The sequence below is a fragment of the Chiloscyllium plagiosum genome, chromosome 9 (genome assembly GCF_004010195.1).
Source record: "Chiloscyllium plagiosum isolate BGI_BamShark_2017 chromosome 9, ASM401019v2, whole genome shotgun sequence".
In the NCBI taxonomy this organism is placed as follows: Eukaryota; Metazoa; Chordata; class Chondrichthyes; order Orectolobiformes; family Hemiscylliidae; genus Chiloscyllium; species Chiloscyllium plagiosum.
In genome coordinates, this window is record NC_057718.1 from 59,165,279 (window position 1) to 59,183,613 (window position 18,335).

At 39.7% G+C, this 18,335-nt stretch overlaps 1 protein-coding gene across 6 annotated transcripts in view; it reads right to left on the minus strand.

Annotated features, from left to right (window-relative positions):
• The window catches only part of LOC122552887 (serine/threonine-protein kinase VRK2-like), a 115,325-nt gene that overhangs the window by 23,759 nt on the left and 73,231 nt on the right, over nucleotides 1-18,335 (minus strand). For 5 of the 6 annotated variants that reach the window (XM_043696037.1, XM_043696032.1, XM_043696034.1 and 2 more), the window contains 2 exons: nucleotides 17,557-17,615; nucleotides 13,146-13,318 (listed from right to left, as the gene is read on the minus strand). In XM_043696037.1, the coding sequence (XP_043551972.1) occupies nucleotides 13,146-13,318; nucleotides 17,557-17,615 (232 nt within the window). Of the gene's footprint in view, nucleotides 1-12,146; nucleotides 12,266-13,145; nucleotides 13,319-17,556; nucleotides 17,616-18,335 lie in introns of all 6 variants that reach the window. The other variant, XM_043696036.1, reaches the window with a different exon arrangement.

An 18,335-nucleotide genomic window follows, 5' to 3' on the forward strand; every position in this document is an offset into this window, starting at 1 on the left:
CAGATGCAGCAGGTAATCAGGAAGGCTAATTAATGGAATGTTTGTCCTTATTTCAAGGAGATTGGAGTATAAGAATAGCAAAGTCTTACTGCAACTACACAAGGTGCTGGTGAGACCACATTTGGAATACTGTGAGCAGTTTCGGTGGATTCTTGATCATTAGGGGAAATCAAATGTTACAAAGAAAATACAAGAGAGTGGACCTGAGGAATGGTGGATCAGTCATGATCTGACTAAATGGCAGATCAGGCTCAAGAGCCCAAATGGCCTACTCCTGTTCCTATTTCTTCTGGTTTATGGTCTGAGAAGTGCACCCCAATATTACTGAAAAACCAGAACTCAAAAAAAATAGTGCAACTTAAAACAACCACCCTTGCTTGAGGAAAAAGTACAAGCAAAACGAATGGGACTGAAGGCTGACAAACCTCCACAACTTGATGGATTACATTATAAAGGTCATTTAAAACAAAACTGGCTGCACAGGTAGTGGATGCATTAGCTGCAATCCTTAAAATTCCCTAGATTTTGGAATGGTCCCAGCAGTGTGGAAAACTGTAAGATCCTTATTCAAGAAACAGATAGAAAGCAGGAAAATTTAGGCCAACTATCAGCATAACATCTATCATTGGAAAAATGCTAGAATGCTTTGGCCTGGATATTGCTCCCTAACCACCTGACGAAGGAGCAGGGCTCGAAAAGCTAGCGCTTCCAAATAAACTTGTTGGACTATCACCTGGTGTTGTATGATTTTTAACTTTGTCCACCCCATCCCAACACCGGCACCTTCAAATAATCACTCTCAATGCATTCTCTATGGTAATGCCTCTACCAATCATTGTCCACTTATCAAACAATAAGCACTGTCCTCTAATAAGCACAAATGATGGTTTTCCCTTAACTAGTATTCTTGTAAAATGTCCTGATGAGTGGAGGGTAAAAAGCTTCAATGAGTACAGTTCTATAGTACCAAACTGCTATAACTATTCTTATGTTTACACCTTGTAAAATGCACTATTGTCTTAAAATGCAACTTTTCTTTGTGTGTGTGTGTCTGTGTGTGTCTGTGTGCATGAGTGCTGGAACATTCAGAATTTCAGTTGATGAGTGAAGAAATAATCCTTTTTATTTAAACCCATGAAAGCTTATGATGATCATACTTATTCCAGGGGCTAAAAGACATAGAATACATTTTCTTTTTTAAAATCACAGACCGTAAGGGAAAAGTACAATGGTTTTGGTTCTCTTTCAATTCTGTCTGTAACAATTACTTTTTCTTTCAATTTGCATTGAAATTAAACATCTTTATTCTAAACAGAAAAGGCCTATACAGTGTATACTAAGATCTTCTGTAAAAAGCCAAATGCCTGAGCGAAATGAAAAATCCTCCCTGCAACTCTAATAAGAACTAATGTATTTAGGAATTAGATTAAAATTCCAGTCTGTCACACCCATCATCCATTGACCTTTGCTTTCCTGCATTCCCAATCTATTAAGAAACTTGATGGAACATAATATATTCTCACTTCCTCTTTACCATAGCCTTGTTACCTTTGGCTACATGCAACAAAGTGAACCGAGGTATTCAAAACATATAGGCACATAGGTAAAACATAAAATCCCCTGTGTACAAGCAACAATTTATGAGGCAAAACCATCTCAACTACTTCAGACCCCAACATCTTCCAATTTGATTGAGTCTACTATTACAAATTAGTTAATTGAGCAAATATATATGTTGCACCAAAACACAACCTTATTCAAAATGGAACTAATTTCTCCCATCTTTCCTTTGTTTACCTCCTAACCAGCATATAAATAAAACCTAAAAGATGCAAGAGCCTATATGTTGTTATTAGGATAGATGAATGTAAAAACAGTTAATATTGTCACCTGCAGAGGCTATATGTGTATTGAAATCCAGGAGGCAGAGTCCCTCTGCTTATGATACTTTCCTAATAAGTACCTGTTTTGTGAGTTGTGCAGTGCAATTGGTTTTGAATCTGGCAGAAAGGCTACAGGACCATTGACCCACCCTTGTGTGCTATTCCTGCACACAAGATACAGTGAGCAAAATGGCAACACAGTGCCACTGGGAAGAACATGGCGAAGACCTGAACCATACACAAAAAAAGAGAAGCAAATTTAAAACTACAGTTGCATTACTGAATTGCCCAATGGTTTTGAGAGATTGCTTTTTTTTTTAACAAGTCAGGACTGAGCAGAAAGAACGGAATTATGCTTTTCAAACTGATCAATAGGATAAACAAGCAAACAAAAATAAACATAGCCATTGGAAAAGAGGGACTCCATAATGTCAACATTTTGGGCCTGTCTGAGAAGGATCACAAGGACCTGCTGAGGAACATGTTGGAGGATCAGTTTTAGATAAAAGGTGAACTTCAGAATACACCAATTCAAGCTAATGGTTTATAGGCGATCAAAAGAATCAATCAATCAATTAATCAGGAGGTTCTGTGACAAGAACTCTGAATTTCCAATTTTCAGTTATCTAATTGGACAATAGACATTGCCATAGCTTCAACGAAAGTCTAAGCTTTCCAAAATGATACTTTTCAGATGAAATGTCAGTATATGAACACATTGCTTGTCAAAAGGTGGCAGAAAATTTAAAGCCATTATAGCTGAATGATGATACCTGAAAGTGCTGGGTGCAGGTAGCAGTATTGACACTCAGTCATGAAGCAGAGACCAAACAAACGGTGTGTGAGTGCAGCCTCCCACATTCCCTAAGAAGCTGTCTTTTAAAACCTGTGTAAAGACTAAGCGCAAAGAAAATTGAGCTCACCACTGCAGGAAATCAGGCAAAGTCAGCCTGGTTCTGTGAAAGAGAAAATCATACTTAACCAATTTGTTGGAATTCTTTGAGAAAGTAACATATGCAGTGACTGAAAGGAAGCAGTGGAAACTCTGCACTTGGATTTCCAGAAGGCATTTGGCAAAGTGTCCTATCAAAGATTATTGAGGAAAACAAAAGCTCGGTTTGGGGCAATATTGATATGGATAGAACATAGGCTAGCTAACTGGAAATGGACTGCAGGTATAAATGGTTCGTTTTCTAGCTGACAAGCTGTAACAAGTGATGCAGGCTTCACCATTTTACAAATCATACAAATGACTTGGATGAAGGGATGGAACATATGGTTGCTGAATTTGCTGATAACACAAAGGTAAGAAAATAAGTTGTGAGGAGGGCATAAAGAGATGACAAAAAGATATAGATAGGTTAAGATTTGACAGATGGTGTATGATGTGGGAAAATGTGACATTGTCCAATTCAATAGGAATTATAAAAAGCATATTGTCGGAATGGTGAGATATTGCAGAATGCACGTTGTGATTCAACATAGTATGATTCATGCATCTGAAACCTAGATCCTCTGCAAGTAATTAGGGAAACTAATAGATTCTGTCATTTATTGTGAAGGCAATTAAATACAGAATAAGGGAGGTTATGCTTCAGTTATACAGGGCTTGGTGAGATCACACATGAAGTACAATGTATAGTATTAGCATCCATATTTAATGCAGTTCAGAGAGGATTTGCCAGACTCATGGCTTGAACAGATGGATAATCTTATGAGGAATGGTTGAATAATCTAAGCTTGTATCCACTGGAGTTTAGAAAGTAAGAGGTAACTTGTTTCAAACAATTAAGATCCTGAGAGTCTTGAAAGGGTAGATGTTTCCTAGAACTTAGAGGTCAATGTTTAAAAGTCAGGCTTTCTCCATTTATGACAAAGATGAGGAATATTTTTTTTTACTTAGGTCATGAGTCTTTGGAACTCTCTTCCTCACAAAGTGGTGTTTGCAGAGCCATTAAATATTTTTAAAGGCAGAAGTAGATAGATTTTTGATTACCAAAAAGGTTATTCTGGGTATTTGGGAATGTGGAGTAACGGATCAGCCATGATCTTACAGAAAAGCAGAGCAGGTTCAGGAGCCAACTGGTCTACTTCATACATACACTAGTAGTAAGGTAGAACCAAAAGGTTACAGTTAGACATGACCAAGCAGCAAGTATGTGCAGCACACCAGAGGCAACATTAAACAAAGCACATGCATGAGGTTAATGGCAACACAGGCCTCAGTCAAGATTCACAGTAGAGAATTCTCCAACTAGAAAGAGAATATTTTCTACCTCATGAGTATGACATAATGCATGTGTGAAGTTAAATAGTTATAGGTATCAGACACCAAAAGAAAATAGTGATGCACACTTGCCAAAGTTAACACAAAGTGTGCACTCCAAATTTCATCTAAAGTTCATCACAAGCAAATGAGAGTCAAAGCCAACATGAAGACAATCAGGTGTCTGATAATGCACACGATGCAAGTACACCGACAAAGCAAGAGCACCGAAGTAGTAGATCCAAATCACAGGAAGGTGATACTATCAGAAAGTCAGGAGGATGACTAAGCCACTTATACGCAGTATAAACTTCTAAATTCTTAAAATGATGAACACAAATCTATCCTTTGTGTAAGTAATTGCATTAACATCCTGTGTATGTATATTGACTCTCAAGGAAAGCCATGTTACCTTTTGAAAAAAATGTTGCTATTGGACTCGAAGAAAATGTGAAAAAGATGTCTACATATCATTGAGGAACCAGGATGTAAATCAGCATATGACTAGCAGACTGTGTCCTGCTGTTCATATTGCTGTTGGTCGATGTGTGTGTTGAATCCCAAAACTAGACCTGTTTGTTCCTGTAATGTGTCTATAAATTAATTCTAATCTTCAACTAAAGAGAACCCTGCAGCCAAACTAGAAAGAAGCAACTTTTATTTTGCAAATAGTTCATTTAATTAAAGTTTTTAAGGGGTGATTTCTGACAAATATTGTAGTCGCTAAGGAGAGGATTCAAAGCTGGATCACCTGATTAGTTTTCACTTAATGGAGGATACCACTATACCAGCTGAGTTGGAAGTCAGTGGTGGCAACAGCTGCCCAGAGGCTTGTGAGACCCACTTAAAATACTGGGGCCAGTGTTCTTAAAGAGTTGGACCAGAATACGGTTGACATGCTTCGATTCTAAGTGCTCATTCACTTTGTTCTTACTTAGAGGTTGCCAACCCCTATAGCATGCATTGCTTTTTAGCATAGAGGGAGAGGTGGGCAGTTTGTTATGGTTCAGAGCATTGAACAGATATGGGGGTGGACATGTCACTGTGTTTGAGAGTAAACATCTACAGATGGTGGATTTCAAGTACCACTTAAAGGGATACTCACCACTTACAGGTAGAATCACAGTTGGAGTCTACAAGGTCCAATGTGCCATCATGAGCAAACATTTCTACTTCTGATTTACAATGGAGCGATGGTCAATAGTGCAGCACCTGAAGTTGGCAGGACCTTGGGCACTCCCCTGAAAACCTCCTGTTGTGATGTCCTGGAATTGAGATGACTAGCCTCCAAAATCTTTTATTGTGCCTGGTATGAACTCAAGCAGGGAAGGGTTTGCTACTCCCAACACCTAGTAAAACTTCAATTTTCTTTGGGCTTTCGATGCCATGCTCAGACAATGCTGTCATGATGTCAAGGGCAGTCGTGCTAAACTCACCTCTGGGAATTAGCTCTGTTGTCCATGTTTGGACCAAGGTTTGCAGCCAAAAAGGCCTGGTGCAGCCCAAATGGAACATGACAGGTTAATCAAGTGTTACTCAAATGTCACTACTGATGGCATCTTCCATCATTTAGCTAATAATCAAAACTAAACAGATGGGGTGGTAATCAGCAGAGGTCAGTTTGTCCTGCTTCTTATGGACAGGATGCACGTGGGCTATTTTTCACAAAGTTGAGTAGATGCCAATGTTGCAACTGTGCTGGAGGAGCTTGGCTTGAGGTATGGCTAGTCCTGGAGCACAAATCTTCAGCACTTTTGGATTATTGTCACCTATAACATTTGCACCTATAACATCACCATCAAACCAGCTTTAAAGGGGTAGTTTGGCATACTGACCTCTACACCGCTGCCAACTCATACAAACACCCTCCTACCGCCCCCTCGACCATGACCCCACCCCCTATAACTAAACCGTCATCTCCCAGACCATACAGAACCTCATCACATCAGGAGATCTCCCACCCACAGCTTCCAACCTCACAGTCAGGGAACCCCGCACTGCCCGACTCTACCTCCTTCCCAAGATCCACAAGCCTGACCACCCTGGCCGATCTATTGTCACAGCATGCTCCTGCCCCACTGAACTCATATATACCTACCTCGACTCTGTCCTATCCAGGAACTCCCCACATACGTTCGAGACACCATCCATGCCCTCCACCTCCTCCAAGACTTCCGTTTCCCCGGCCCCCAACGTCTCATCTTCACCATGGATATCCAATCCCTCTACACCTCGATCCGCCAGGACCACAGCCTCCAAGCCCTCAGGTTCTTTCTCTCCCGACGTCCCCAACAGTACCCTTCCACCGACACTCTCATTCGTTTGGCTGAACTGGTCCTCACCTTTAACAATTTCTCCTATGAATCCTCCCACTTCCTCCAGACCAAAGGGGTAGCGATGGGCACTCATATGGGCCTCAGCTATACCTGGCTCTTTGTTGGCTACGTAGAACAGTCCATCTTCCGTAGTTACACTGGCACCACTTCCCACCTCTTCCTCCGCTACATTAATGACTGCATTGGCGCCACCTTGTTCTCCCGCGAGGAGGTTGAGCAATTCATCAACTTTACCAACACATTTCACCCTGAACTTAAATTTACCTGGACCATTTCTGACACCTCCCTCCCCTTCCTGGACCTCTCCATCTCCATTAATGACGACCGACTTGACACTGACATTTTTTACAAACCCACCGACTCCCACAGCTATCTGGATTACACCTCTTCCCACCCTACCTCCTACAAAAATGCCATCCCATATTCCCAATTCCTCCGTCTCCACTGTATCTGCTCCCAGGAGGACCAGTTCCACCACAGAACACACCAAATGGCCTCCTTCTTTAGAGACCGCAATTTCCCTTCCCACTTGGGTAAAGATGTCCTCCAATGCATCTCGTCCACATCCCGCACTTCCACCCTCAGACCCCACCCCTCCAACTGTAACAAGGACAGAACCCCCCGGTGCTCACCTTCCACCCTACCAACCTTTGCATAAACCAAATCATCCAATGACATTTCTGCCACCTCCAAACGGACCCACCATCGAGGATATATTTCCCTCCCCACCCCTTTCCACCTTCCGCAAAGACTGTTTCCTCCGTGACTACCTAGTCAGGTCCACGCTCCCCAACAGCCCACCCTCCCATCCTGGCACCTTCCCCTGCCACCGCAGGAATTGCAAAACCTGTGCCCAAACCTCCTTCCTCACCTCCATCCAAGGCCCCAAAGGAGCCTTCCACATCCATCAAAGTTTTGCCTGCACATCCACCAATATCATTTATTGTATCTGTTGCTCCCGATGCAGTCTCCTCTACATTGGGGAGACTGGACGCCTCCTAGCACAGCGCTTTAGGGAACATCTCCGGGACACCCACATCAATCAATCCTACCACCCTGTGGCCCAACATTTCAACTCCCCCTCCCACTCTGCCGAGGACATGCAGACCCTGGACCTCCTCCACCACCGCTCCCTCACCACCCGATGCCTGGAGGAAGAACACCTCATCTTCCGCCTCGGAACACTTCAACCCCAGGGCATCAATGTGGACTTCCCCAGTTTCCTCATTTCCCCTTCCCCCATCTCACCCAGCTCCAACCTTCCAGCTCAGCACTGTCCCCATGACTTGTCCTACCTGCCTATCTTCCTTTCCACCTATCCACTCCACCCTCCTCTCTGACCTATCACCTCCATCCCCAGCCCCCATTCACCTATTGTACTCTATGCTACTTTCTCCACACCCCACCCCCCTCTCATTTATCTCTCCACTCTGTCGGCACCCTGCCTCTATTCCTGATGAAGGGCTTTTGCCGAAACTTCGATTTTCCTGCTCTTCGGAATGCTGCCTGACCTGCTGTGCTTTTCCAGCACCACTCTCATCAGCACCACTCTCATCTAGACTCTGGTTTCCAGCATCTTGTTTTTACCTATAACATTTGCTGTGTTCAGTGCTTTTAACATTTCTTTATAATGCAGAGCGAATCAAATTGTCCGACTGGCAACTATCATGTTACCGTTCGCAGGAGAAAACTGAATCATCCACTCAGCACCTTTGGCTGAAGATGGTTCCAAATGTTCAGCCTCATCTTTTTTAACGACATGTTGGGCTTTCCATCACTGAGGATGGAGATGCTTGTACAGAATCCTCCCTCCTGTTAGCTGTTTAAATGTCCACCACCACTCAGGACTGGATGTGGCAAGACTGCAGGTCTCTGATTTGATTAATTGGTTGAGAGATCACTTAGCTCTGTTAATTAAGTGCTGGCTCCACCTTTTTACATGTGTTTACACCTATTCTGCAGCTTCTATCTACTGTAGCTAAAATTAATCTTGTTTTCACTCAATATCTGTTTGCATATATTCACCAACACAACTTATTCCATAATAAAAGGAATCCTCAGAAATTTGTCCCATGGATAAAGCTGAGAACATCTTTGCTCTATATGGTCCAGCACTGTATCATTTCTTGAGAAACTGGTGATAATGTGACAATAATTTTAAATAACTAATGTTACGCCCTTTCTAAGGAAAGGAACTATGCTTTCACTTAACTTTTAAAATAGTCTTGTTGAATTTAAAATGGCTCCTGGCAAACACAAAATGGGCCAGTTGTCTGCTTTTGGAAACTTCCAGTGATTAACAAGAAAAAAGCTAGCTCTTTGTCTCGCTGGTACATTTCATCTCCCACATTTCTATGAATATTACAGTAAAACTTACACAAAGAAACATCAAACAATGGGTGGAATTTTCCCATGAGCGGTGTTAGCTATGGCGAGAAAGTTGAGAATATATGGAGAAAACTTAAAAATCAGAACATCACCATCAAAAAAGAAATTTCAATTTTCCCTTTAGACAGCAATGTCAGCATCTCATTAATGGGTGGTGACTACCATTTTTCATTTTGTTATTAGCTGAAGTCACCATATTTCTTTGAAGTTCCTAATTCTTCCCTCTTTCTCTGAGAAACCAGGCAGTGCCAGTTCCAAATATGAAGGCCAAAGCGGTAATCTGGCAGCAGCAATTAACAATCAGCTTGTCCAGACCCTCATCCAACTCTGTTCTCACTCACAATGGCCCTGCATGCTCCAAGGATATGGTCATCTTCCACAAGTCACCACCAGCATACCTCCATCCTCACCGCATCATCAGCCCAATCTCAAACAACTTCACACCATGTTTTTTTTATTCATTCACAGGACGAGGCTGTCACTGGCCAAGCCAATTTATTACCTATCCCTAATTGCCCAGAGAGCATTTAAGAGTCAACCACATTGTTGTGGTTCTGGAGTCACATGTAGATTCCTTCCCTAAAGGACATTAGTGAACCAGATGGGTTTTTCCAACAATCGACAATAGATTCAGGGTCATCATTAGACACTTACTTCCAGATTTTACTGAATTCAAATTACACCACCTGCTGTGGCAGGTTTGAACCTAGGTTCCCAGAGCATTACCTGGGTCTGTGGATTAACAGTCTAGCAATAATACCAGTGGCCATTGCTTCCCATGTCATGAACTCCCACATGTTGGGACATATGTACCTTTTTCACTTTGCATACAGCAAGACACACACATCTAATGCATCTACATATGTTAGATCTTACAATTCTTAGTTTCAATTCTTACTGTTCACTGACTTTCTGCTTACTTGGAGGCTGCCAGCTCCTGGAGCTTGCATTGCTTTTTAGCACTGAGGGAGAGTCGGGCAGCTTGTCATGTTCGGAGCACTGATCAGTCAAGGTATTGAACATATCATGGTTCAGTGCCATGTTTCAACAATGTGTCATCTATAGAACATGCCAGCAGCTTCCACAGTAGAAATGCTGCACACATTTTAAACAAATGACCATGTGTGAGTGTGAGAGAAGCAATGTTTAGTTCAGTCATTCCAGACCAGGGGGTTGACTCTGGTAAGTCAGGCATTTGATCCGACCAGTGTCTGCGGATTTATGTCTTTGCAGTCCAGAATTGGTTCTGCAAGTCAAACACAACCAGTCCAGGGATTATAAACTAGACGTTGTAAAAATTGGACTTCACAAACAGAGGGTTTAGGGGAACATACCACAGCCTATCTCAAAAGAGAAAAATGAAACAAAACAAAAATCTTTTACAAACAGAAGGGGAGGATCATAAAATTAACTCCAAGCTGGTGTGGATAGAGAGGTGCAAAGAGATTTTATACAAAACTTGAAAAACATCCTGCTGCACATAGATCACAAATCTTATGACAATTTCCAAAAACAAGTGAAAGCTAGCGTATTATGCTGGAGTTCACTCCTGCAAACATTTAACCTCAAAAAATATTCATGTTGGCTGATAGCCAATCCTCTTTGATAGTATCAGGGGCATCACATTTTCTGCAATAAGATCAGTCATTTTGAAAATCTGACATTTCTAGTACATTGTTTGCCTTTTTTGTATTACAGCTTCCTTTGGAAAAGCACTTTCACCTTTGTTCTTTAGAAATTGGCTTGCTAAACTTTTCTCAGATTATTTTCATATCGCCCAACTACCGAATTCAAAATTCATTTACAATTTAGTTAGGTTTGTTTAATTTATGCTGACAGTTTCAACTTCTCCATTTAACTGCATCACTCTGGAATTTGACACTAATCTTCTAATCTATGTCGGGAAAATGTTTGCTCCCTCCTTGATATATTCTTTAATTTCATATTTATTCATATTTTCCACTTCTGTAGCCATCACTCTAAAGTCATATTCTCAGAACCTGCTATATCCTTTATCATAATTACTGATATTCAGGTGTCACCAAACTGTAGATTTCCCCCAGTCTCAGTTAACTTCCAGATACTGAACCATATGCAGCCTGTTTTTTACGAATGAGAACAAGGAATAAATGTTGTAAAGTTTTAAAAGTTCAGCTGTCATTTAGGATTACAATTGTTTGAATGCCAGTTTATATTCCTTGTCTATTTCTGTTAATTTGTTTGACTGTAATTGTTTAAGAATTTAATCCTGATGACAAGATCATCTGTATAGGAGCAGATTACTTTGTGATTTAGACAGTGTGCTGAAGCTCAATTAACATCAGTTAATATCATTATTGACCCAGTGTGTTACAGCTTCAGATAGGTGTGTATTTTATATTGAAGTATATATGAGCAAAAGAGAGGATAAATGAAAAGAAAAGAAAAGGAGAATAAGTAAAGTAAAAGAGTGAGTGGATAAATGAGAATGAACAAGGGTAAATGAGAGTGAATGAATGAGTATAAAGTGAGTATGAGGGTAAATGAATGAATGAGAGGTGGAATAACTGAGTTTGATTGTGTGAGAGGATAAAATTCTGTGATTAGGAATATGTGCTCTTGGTCACATAAATTCAGTTCTTCTAACAGGAGAACTAGAAGCAGGAGCAGGCCGTCTGGTCCTTCAATCCCAGTGCACCATTCAACATGATCAGGACTAATCTCTTCATGGCCTCAGCTCCACTTACCCATCCTCTCACCACAACCCTTCATTCACTGTTCAAAAAATGATCTATCTTAGCTTTAAAAACATTTACTGAGGAAGCTTCAACTATTTCACTGGGCAGGGAATTTCATAGATTCATAACCCTCTGAGTGAAGAATTTCCTTCTCAATTTAGTCCTAAATCTGCTCCCCCTAATTTTGAGGCTATGCCCTTTTGTCCTAGTTTCACCTTCCAGTGGAAACATCCTCTATACTTCTATTTTATCTATTTCCTTCAAAATTTTATATGTTTCTCTTAAGATTCCCCCCCAACCCATTCTTCAAAATTCCAATGAATATAATCCCAGTGCGCTCAATCTCTCCTCATAAGCCAACCCCCTCAACTCTGAATCAACCTCTTGAACCTCCTCTGCACACCCTCTAGTGCCAGTACATCCTTTCTCAAGTAAGGAGACCAAAACTGCACGCAGTACTCCAGGTGTGACCTCACCAGCACCCTATAAACCTGCAACATAACCTCCCTGCTTTTAAACCCAATCCCAACAGAATATGATTTGCCTTCTTAATTACCTGTTGTACCTCCGGACCAACCTTCTGCGATTCATGCACAAGAATACCCAGGTCCCTCTGCACAGCAGCATGCTGCATTTCTTTTACCATTCAAGCAATAGTCCTTCTTACTGTTATTCCTACCGAAATGGATGATTTCACATTTATTAACATTATTCTCTTGATGTTATCAGTATAAAACATTTAAACAAAGTGTTTTTAAAAAGAGCAGTACAGGAAAACACTGGTCCTAGTTAATTCGAATTCTTTTTATAACAGTGAATTTCAAAATGATCTAAATTTTGAAAGTTCTCCTTTAAAGTTTGAAGTCAATAGATATAACAGGCAGTTTCTAGAAATTGTTTTCTATAGGATTCGGGGTATATAATCATTTAAAGCAAACAGCTAAAATCCAAGTGACTCAGCCAAACTCTATAAACCTAAGTCCTTGATTGCCTTAGCCACTTGTTCAGCTATTTGAATACTTTGTGAAGTTTTGAGATGCTTATTAGGTTAATGGCTCCAGACAAGTGTAAGATTGAAATGGGTTAACACCATGGCTAAAGTAGCAGAGAAAGGAATTATACATGAATATGTTAATGGCCCTTACATTAATATCTCATATTGTAATTTCAAGGCTCATGTTCTTGAGGTGCCCCATGCTGCTCATTGATTAAGACAGAAAATTCATTCCTGATCCTTTGCAAGTGCTATTCTATGTTAAATTCTCTAAGAAGCATATTATATTGGCCATCTCTCCATCCAGTATTCCAAAAAGGAATTCTCCCTCTTTTAATTCACAGAAGTCGAGAAATCCTTTGGTCCACAATAAATTGAAATTAAATATTTGGAGATCTCATAGCAGGCAAAATCAAAAACCTGGTAAAAGTGCAGGCACGTTGTGCTGTATCATCATCAGTATAGAGTATTACCATAGATAAACTGTGACAAAATATATCAGAAAGCACACATCCATTAATTTCATCATACTGGAAACTGAAATAAAATGTAACTACTTACATTTTGAATTTTGTGATTTGAAGGTACGTTCTTAAAATTTTCCGTATCAAATAGAAACTGAGAATCCATGCACTTATATCGGCTGTTCAATAAGATTTTGCGTAGTTTCTGATATTGTGGCTTTTCTTCATACTTCAGAGTGCTCACATAACAGAAATAGTTGATTATTTCACCTGTAAGACCATTCAAGGATACAAATTAGGAAAACAAATATCTGATTTAATGAGTGCATTTAATAATTAGGACTATCCATTTATTCTGATAGTGAATTCTCCAGCCAAACTGAAACATAGCAGTCTGTTCTCCATCAAGAGTTTATATCACAGTCAATATTATCAGGAAGATTTTATATGCTAAAATGTCTAAGGCAGCCTTTACATTTATACGCAAGAATAAGTGCTCCTAACCTTACCAAATTTAGTGATGCAATGTAAAGGGATTGGCAATGCCTTAGAGAATAACATAAATAAGACTAGTCAGCCTGAGACTGTGGCATAACATCGGATTCAATGCAATAACAAAAAGATATTAAACATACACATAATTGATCACGAGTTGAAACTAACAGGGGACTGGGCTCCTAAATCTTTGCACCTGCCTCTAATTTACAGAAATCATGACTCCATGCTGCCTGCATATTCTAAATTGTGAGCAAGGGATTTGAGAGCAGCTTCGACCCAAAGCTGCCAAATGTCAAATCTAAAAATCCACAGCATCGTAAATATAAAAAATAGAACACCAAGAAAATGTATTTAAAAATAATGGCATAGGAATATTATGATTCTTTTAATCAAATGCAGCCAAGCATTTGTTTCTTTAGTATCTGTGAAGTTTGTCTCCATCGGAAGTTAAGCATTTTGTTCAGCAATTTATTTTGAAATAGCTTCTCCATATTTTTGACTGGCTATGTCCTGTACACTATATGATTATAAGTAAAATCTTTCTGCTGACCACAGCATATGCTTTTGGAAAACTATTCTATCAGTAAAACATTCAGTGTTGCTGGCATCAGTACCAAAACTTTGTGTTGCAACCATTACGTTTTCTCTGCATCTGTCATTGTGAACATTTCTCAGCCGGACACACACAAAAACTGATCATAATGGCAAGTGACCTTTCAGCTCACTGTGATTATAATTAAAATAGAGTTGCTCCTTAACAATAATATAGTAATATCATCATCTTGTGCGGGCATAACTGGCCCTGAGGTACTCATTACTAGACCAAGTGAAGCAAGGGATGGTAATGAGCACCTCAGGGCCAGTAATGACCATAATCCTTGAACAAAATGATGTTATCACTATTATCAATCTATGTGGCCTTATTCTGTCTTCTATACTTGTAACAATGCTATTTTTCACAATTTTTGCATTCCAAAGGCATTTAATTTAATTCTTAGCACTTCAATAATACAGGTTATAACTTCTATCAGTGATCCATTTAAACCAGAGTGCTTCACTAGTGGTGCACATAGTCAGTTATTACAGACATTCCAAATGTTCTCATTATATTGTGCAGCATGCTGCAATACAAAGACCCTGATTTTCCCCATGATAGAAAACATCTTCACCATGGCAAAAATACTAGAAGTCCGGAAAGCCAAGACCTGCATCAAAACCTGACATTTCTCACATTTTCCAGGGTATGCTGAGCTTCTTATGTGCCAGGTAACTGAAGGCAGCTGACCATTTAAACTATCCACATACATATTATATCAGCTCTGTAGAGCTGAATCTGTGTAAAATATGCATAAATCTCCTGGAACTATCCATTCTTGCCAACAAGTGTCATACTACAAAGAAGTGTCAAGATGTATGTTTATGAATGAGTGTGCTTTTCTCAATAAAGTGCAGTCTGCAGCATAGAAATTTAAGAACTGCAACTTTTTTTTTCCACACAATGATCACGGACATTACAAACATAAATGAGTTGACATAGTTCTATAAAGATGCCTCCGGAATCATGCCAATGTTGGATAATAGGTGAATCAACATGAAGAAAGCAGCGTAAAGGATCGTGGGTGGGAGTTAAGAGTTAGTACTGAGTTGTACACAGATCATAGGGCAAAAAGAGATCTTGGGAATGATTGGGGCCAGATGGGATATGGGAGGTCAAGGGAAACAGTATATGGGCACAGGTGGTACAGTGGTTATGAGGATCCATGGGGATGGATAATCTTTAAACTTTAACCACAGTGTGGATGGGGGTATGACATGGCAATTTAAAAATAAAGGGTCTCTCATGTAAAGTGGAAGTGAAGTTTTTTTTTGCCTTTCAGAAGGTTGCAAGTCTCAGAACTAACTTCCGCGGACATCACTAAAGCTAAGAGTCATAGAATAATTTTACAGCAGAGGTAGATTGACTGTTTTGTTGGTCAAGAATCTATGCTTATTGGTAGTATGCAGGAATGTGTTGTTTTATTTAAATTCATTCACAAGAAGAGGGCATCACGAGTTAGGGAAGCATTTATTGCCCAGCCCAGAGGGCACTGCCACGGTTCTGTAGTCACATGGATGGCAGTGTCCTTCTGTAAATGATATTAGTGAACCAGGTACATTTTTCCTGACAATCATGGTCATTATTAGATTCATAATTCCAGATTTTTACTGAATTCAAATTCTATTATCTACCATGGCAGGATTCAAATGCAGATCCCTAGAACATTACCTGAGTCTAATGAAGAGCTCCAGCCCGAAATGTCAATTTTCCTGCTCTTCAGATGCTGCCTGACCTGCTGTGCTTTTCCAGCAACACACTCTCATATCTGGATTAATAGTCTGGTGATAATACCACTAGGCCATTACCTCCCCAACTATAATTAGAGGCCATAATCAGATTAGTCATTATCTTACTAAATGGAGGAGCAGGCCCAACAAGGTCAAATAATCTTCTACATCTTCTAAATCTTTTATTCATAGGTTCATAAGTTAGTAGCCAGAGGAAGAATGCTGGCACCTAGACTGCTGTTGCTGAGAATGATGGTAGGCCTTCTAACCAGCTCACCTCAGTACACTCACTCCAAGCACACTGCATTGCGGTTTGTTTTTAAACTGCTCACTGCCTTAGCGAGAGAAATCAAGAATCCCAAGTAAGGTCAAACATGAGGCAGGTATGGGTTTCTCAAACAGTAAAAGGACTGGAATCGCATTTTGCAAACCGGAGATGAATATCCCAGATGTAGTAGCTGCCTGAATGAGGGGCAGAGGTAACGGAAAACACATCGGCACTGGTATTGATGATGTCATTCTTTTTTTCCCCAATGCTAAGCACCACATTATTTTGGTTCATGATAAATGTTGAATAAAGAACATGCATTATTTGCTCTGCAAACAATATGATTGAAAAGACTAAAAGCTTGGAATAGTTCAGCTACTGAGCCCATGTAGGTCTGTACAGTGCACTTAGTTCTATAGGAGCAAGGCAAAAGTGAGGACTGCAGATGCTGGAGATTAGAGTTGAGAGTGTGGTGCTGGAAAAGCACAGAGGATCAGGCAGCATCCGAGGAGCAGGAAAATCGACATTGCAGGCAAAAGCCCTTCAATCAGGAATGATACCAGTCAATTTTCCTGCTCCTCGGATGCTGCCTGACCTGCTGTGCTTTTCCAGCACCACACTCTTGACTTAGTTCTATAGGAATCTATTGATTCTGAGCATGACCTTTTTGTGGCACATCAGCGCCAGTCTATCCTCATTTTTTCATTTGTGAAATATTCTGGACAGGAATTCTGGGTAAAAGTTCTTCTTTCTCTGAGTGTCAGCCTAGATTCAGTCAAAAGATTATTTGTTCAAGTCCCATAGCAAAAGCTAGACTGCATTAAGTGGGCTGAAAACCCAAATGCAATACTGATTTGGTCCCACACTTATGGATGCAGCATTTTTTGGATGTAACATTAATCCAAGGCTTTGTTACCTTTACAGGAAGATGGAAAAGACATGGCATTATTTTGGAAAATAGCATGAGTTGTACCAATGGTTTTAAGGAAGGAATCCTCTGCCACACAAATTTCACAAGGATCAATAGCCATGTCATTGTACAGAAATCTGCAGCTAAGCTATAGTGAAGAAATGGAAGGGGAAATAACAGTGCTTATTCTCTGCAGCCATTCAAGTTAATTAAGTAATCCTTTTTAACCTAAAATCCAATTAGCATATTTACTTAAAACGAATCAATAGAGTTGCATTTTAAATGCTAATAATGCATCTTTTTCCACACATAGATGATATGATTCATCTGATAATGGGTATAAATGGAGGACAGTGAAATTTTTTTCATTAACTCAAAAAAAGATGAGATAATCATTTTATTGGACATTCTAAAAGGAGCTCCCGTTCAAATTGGGACAGACTACTGAAGATTATCATTGCACAGTACTAAAAATACACTAGTGTATTTGTACATTGATGCACTTACTGCTTTCAAATCCAGAGGGAAAACAATGGTGCACAGAGGTAGGAAGGTTTTCCATAAATCTGGAATAAGAATAGCGAATGCATTATCATAAGTCACAGGAATACTTTCCAACAGTAAAGGGTTGTTAGCTACAAAACCTCAGATCATCGAGAAAATGTGTAAAATTGAATATTTTGCATTTTGACTTCAACTCTTTATCATAATAGTCTTTCAGAGCATTTAATCTTTCACTATGGATAAATGCAAAGAAGCTCATAAAAGCTCAAGCATATTAATTTTCATCTCAACTAAAATGAAATGAAGTTTTTCTTGCAATTTCATGTTAAAATGTTTTATCAAAAGCCGAGTCATTGCAATTATCTGCATTAATGCTGATACATTAATGTTGGACTGGGGAGAATTAGCTTATCACACATAATATGCATTATTATAAATACTTTAACATCTATCTCTAGATTTAACTACCTTTAATTAAATAATAAATTATTACATACAAATCTGTATTACATCACAATGCAATTTTAACACTTTGGATATAGGATTTATACATGCTAATTCTGATCTGTCCATTATCAGATTTGACACTTCATCTAGTGAATTTTGAGTTACTTTCCATTTTTAGTGATCTGAAGGACAAATAAGAACAAAGAAATATAGGGAAGCAGTAGGCCATTCAACCCTTTGAGCCTGTTCCACCATTCTAAGAGATCATGCTGATCTGTGGCCTAATTCCATGTACCAGCCTTTGGTCCACCTCCCTCAATACCTTTACTCAACAA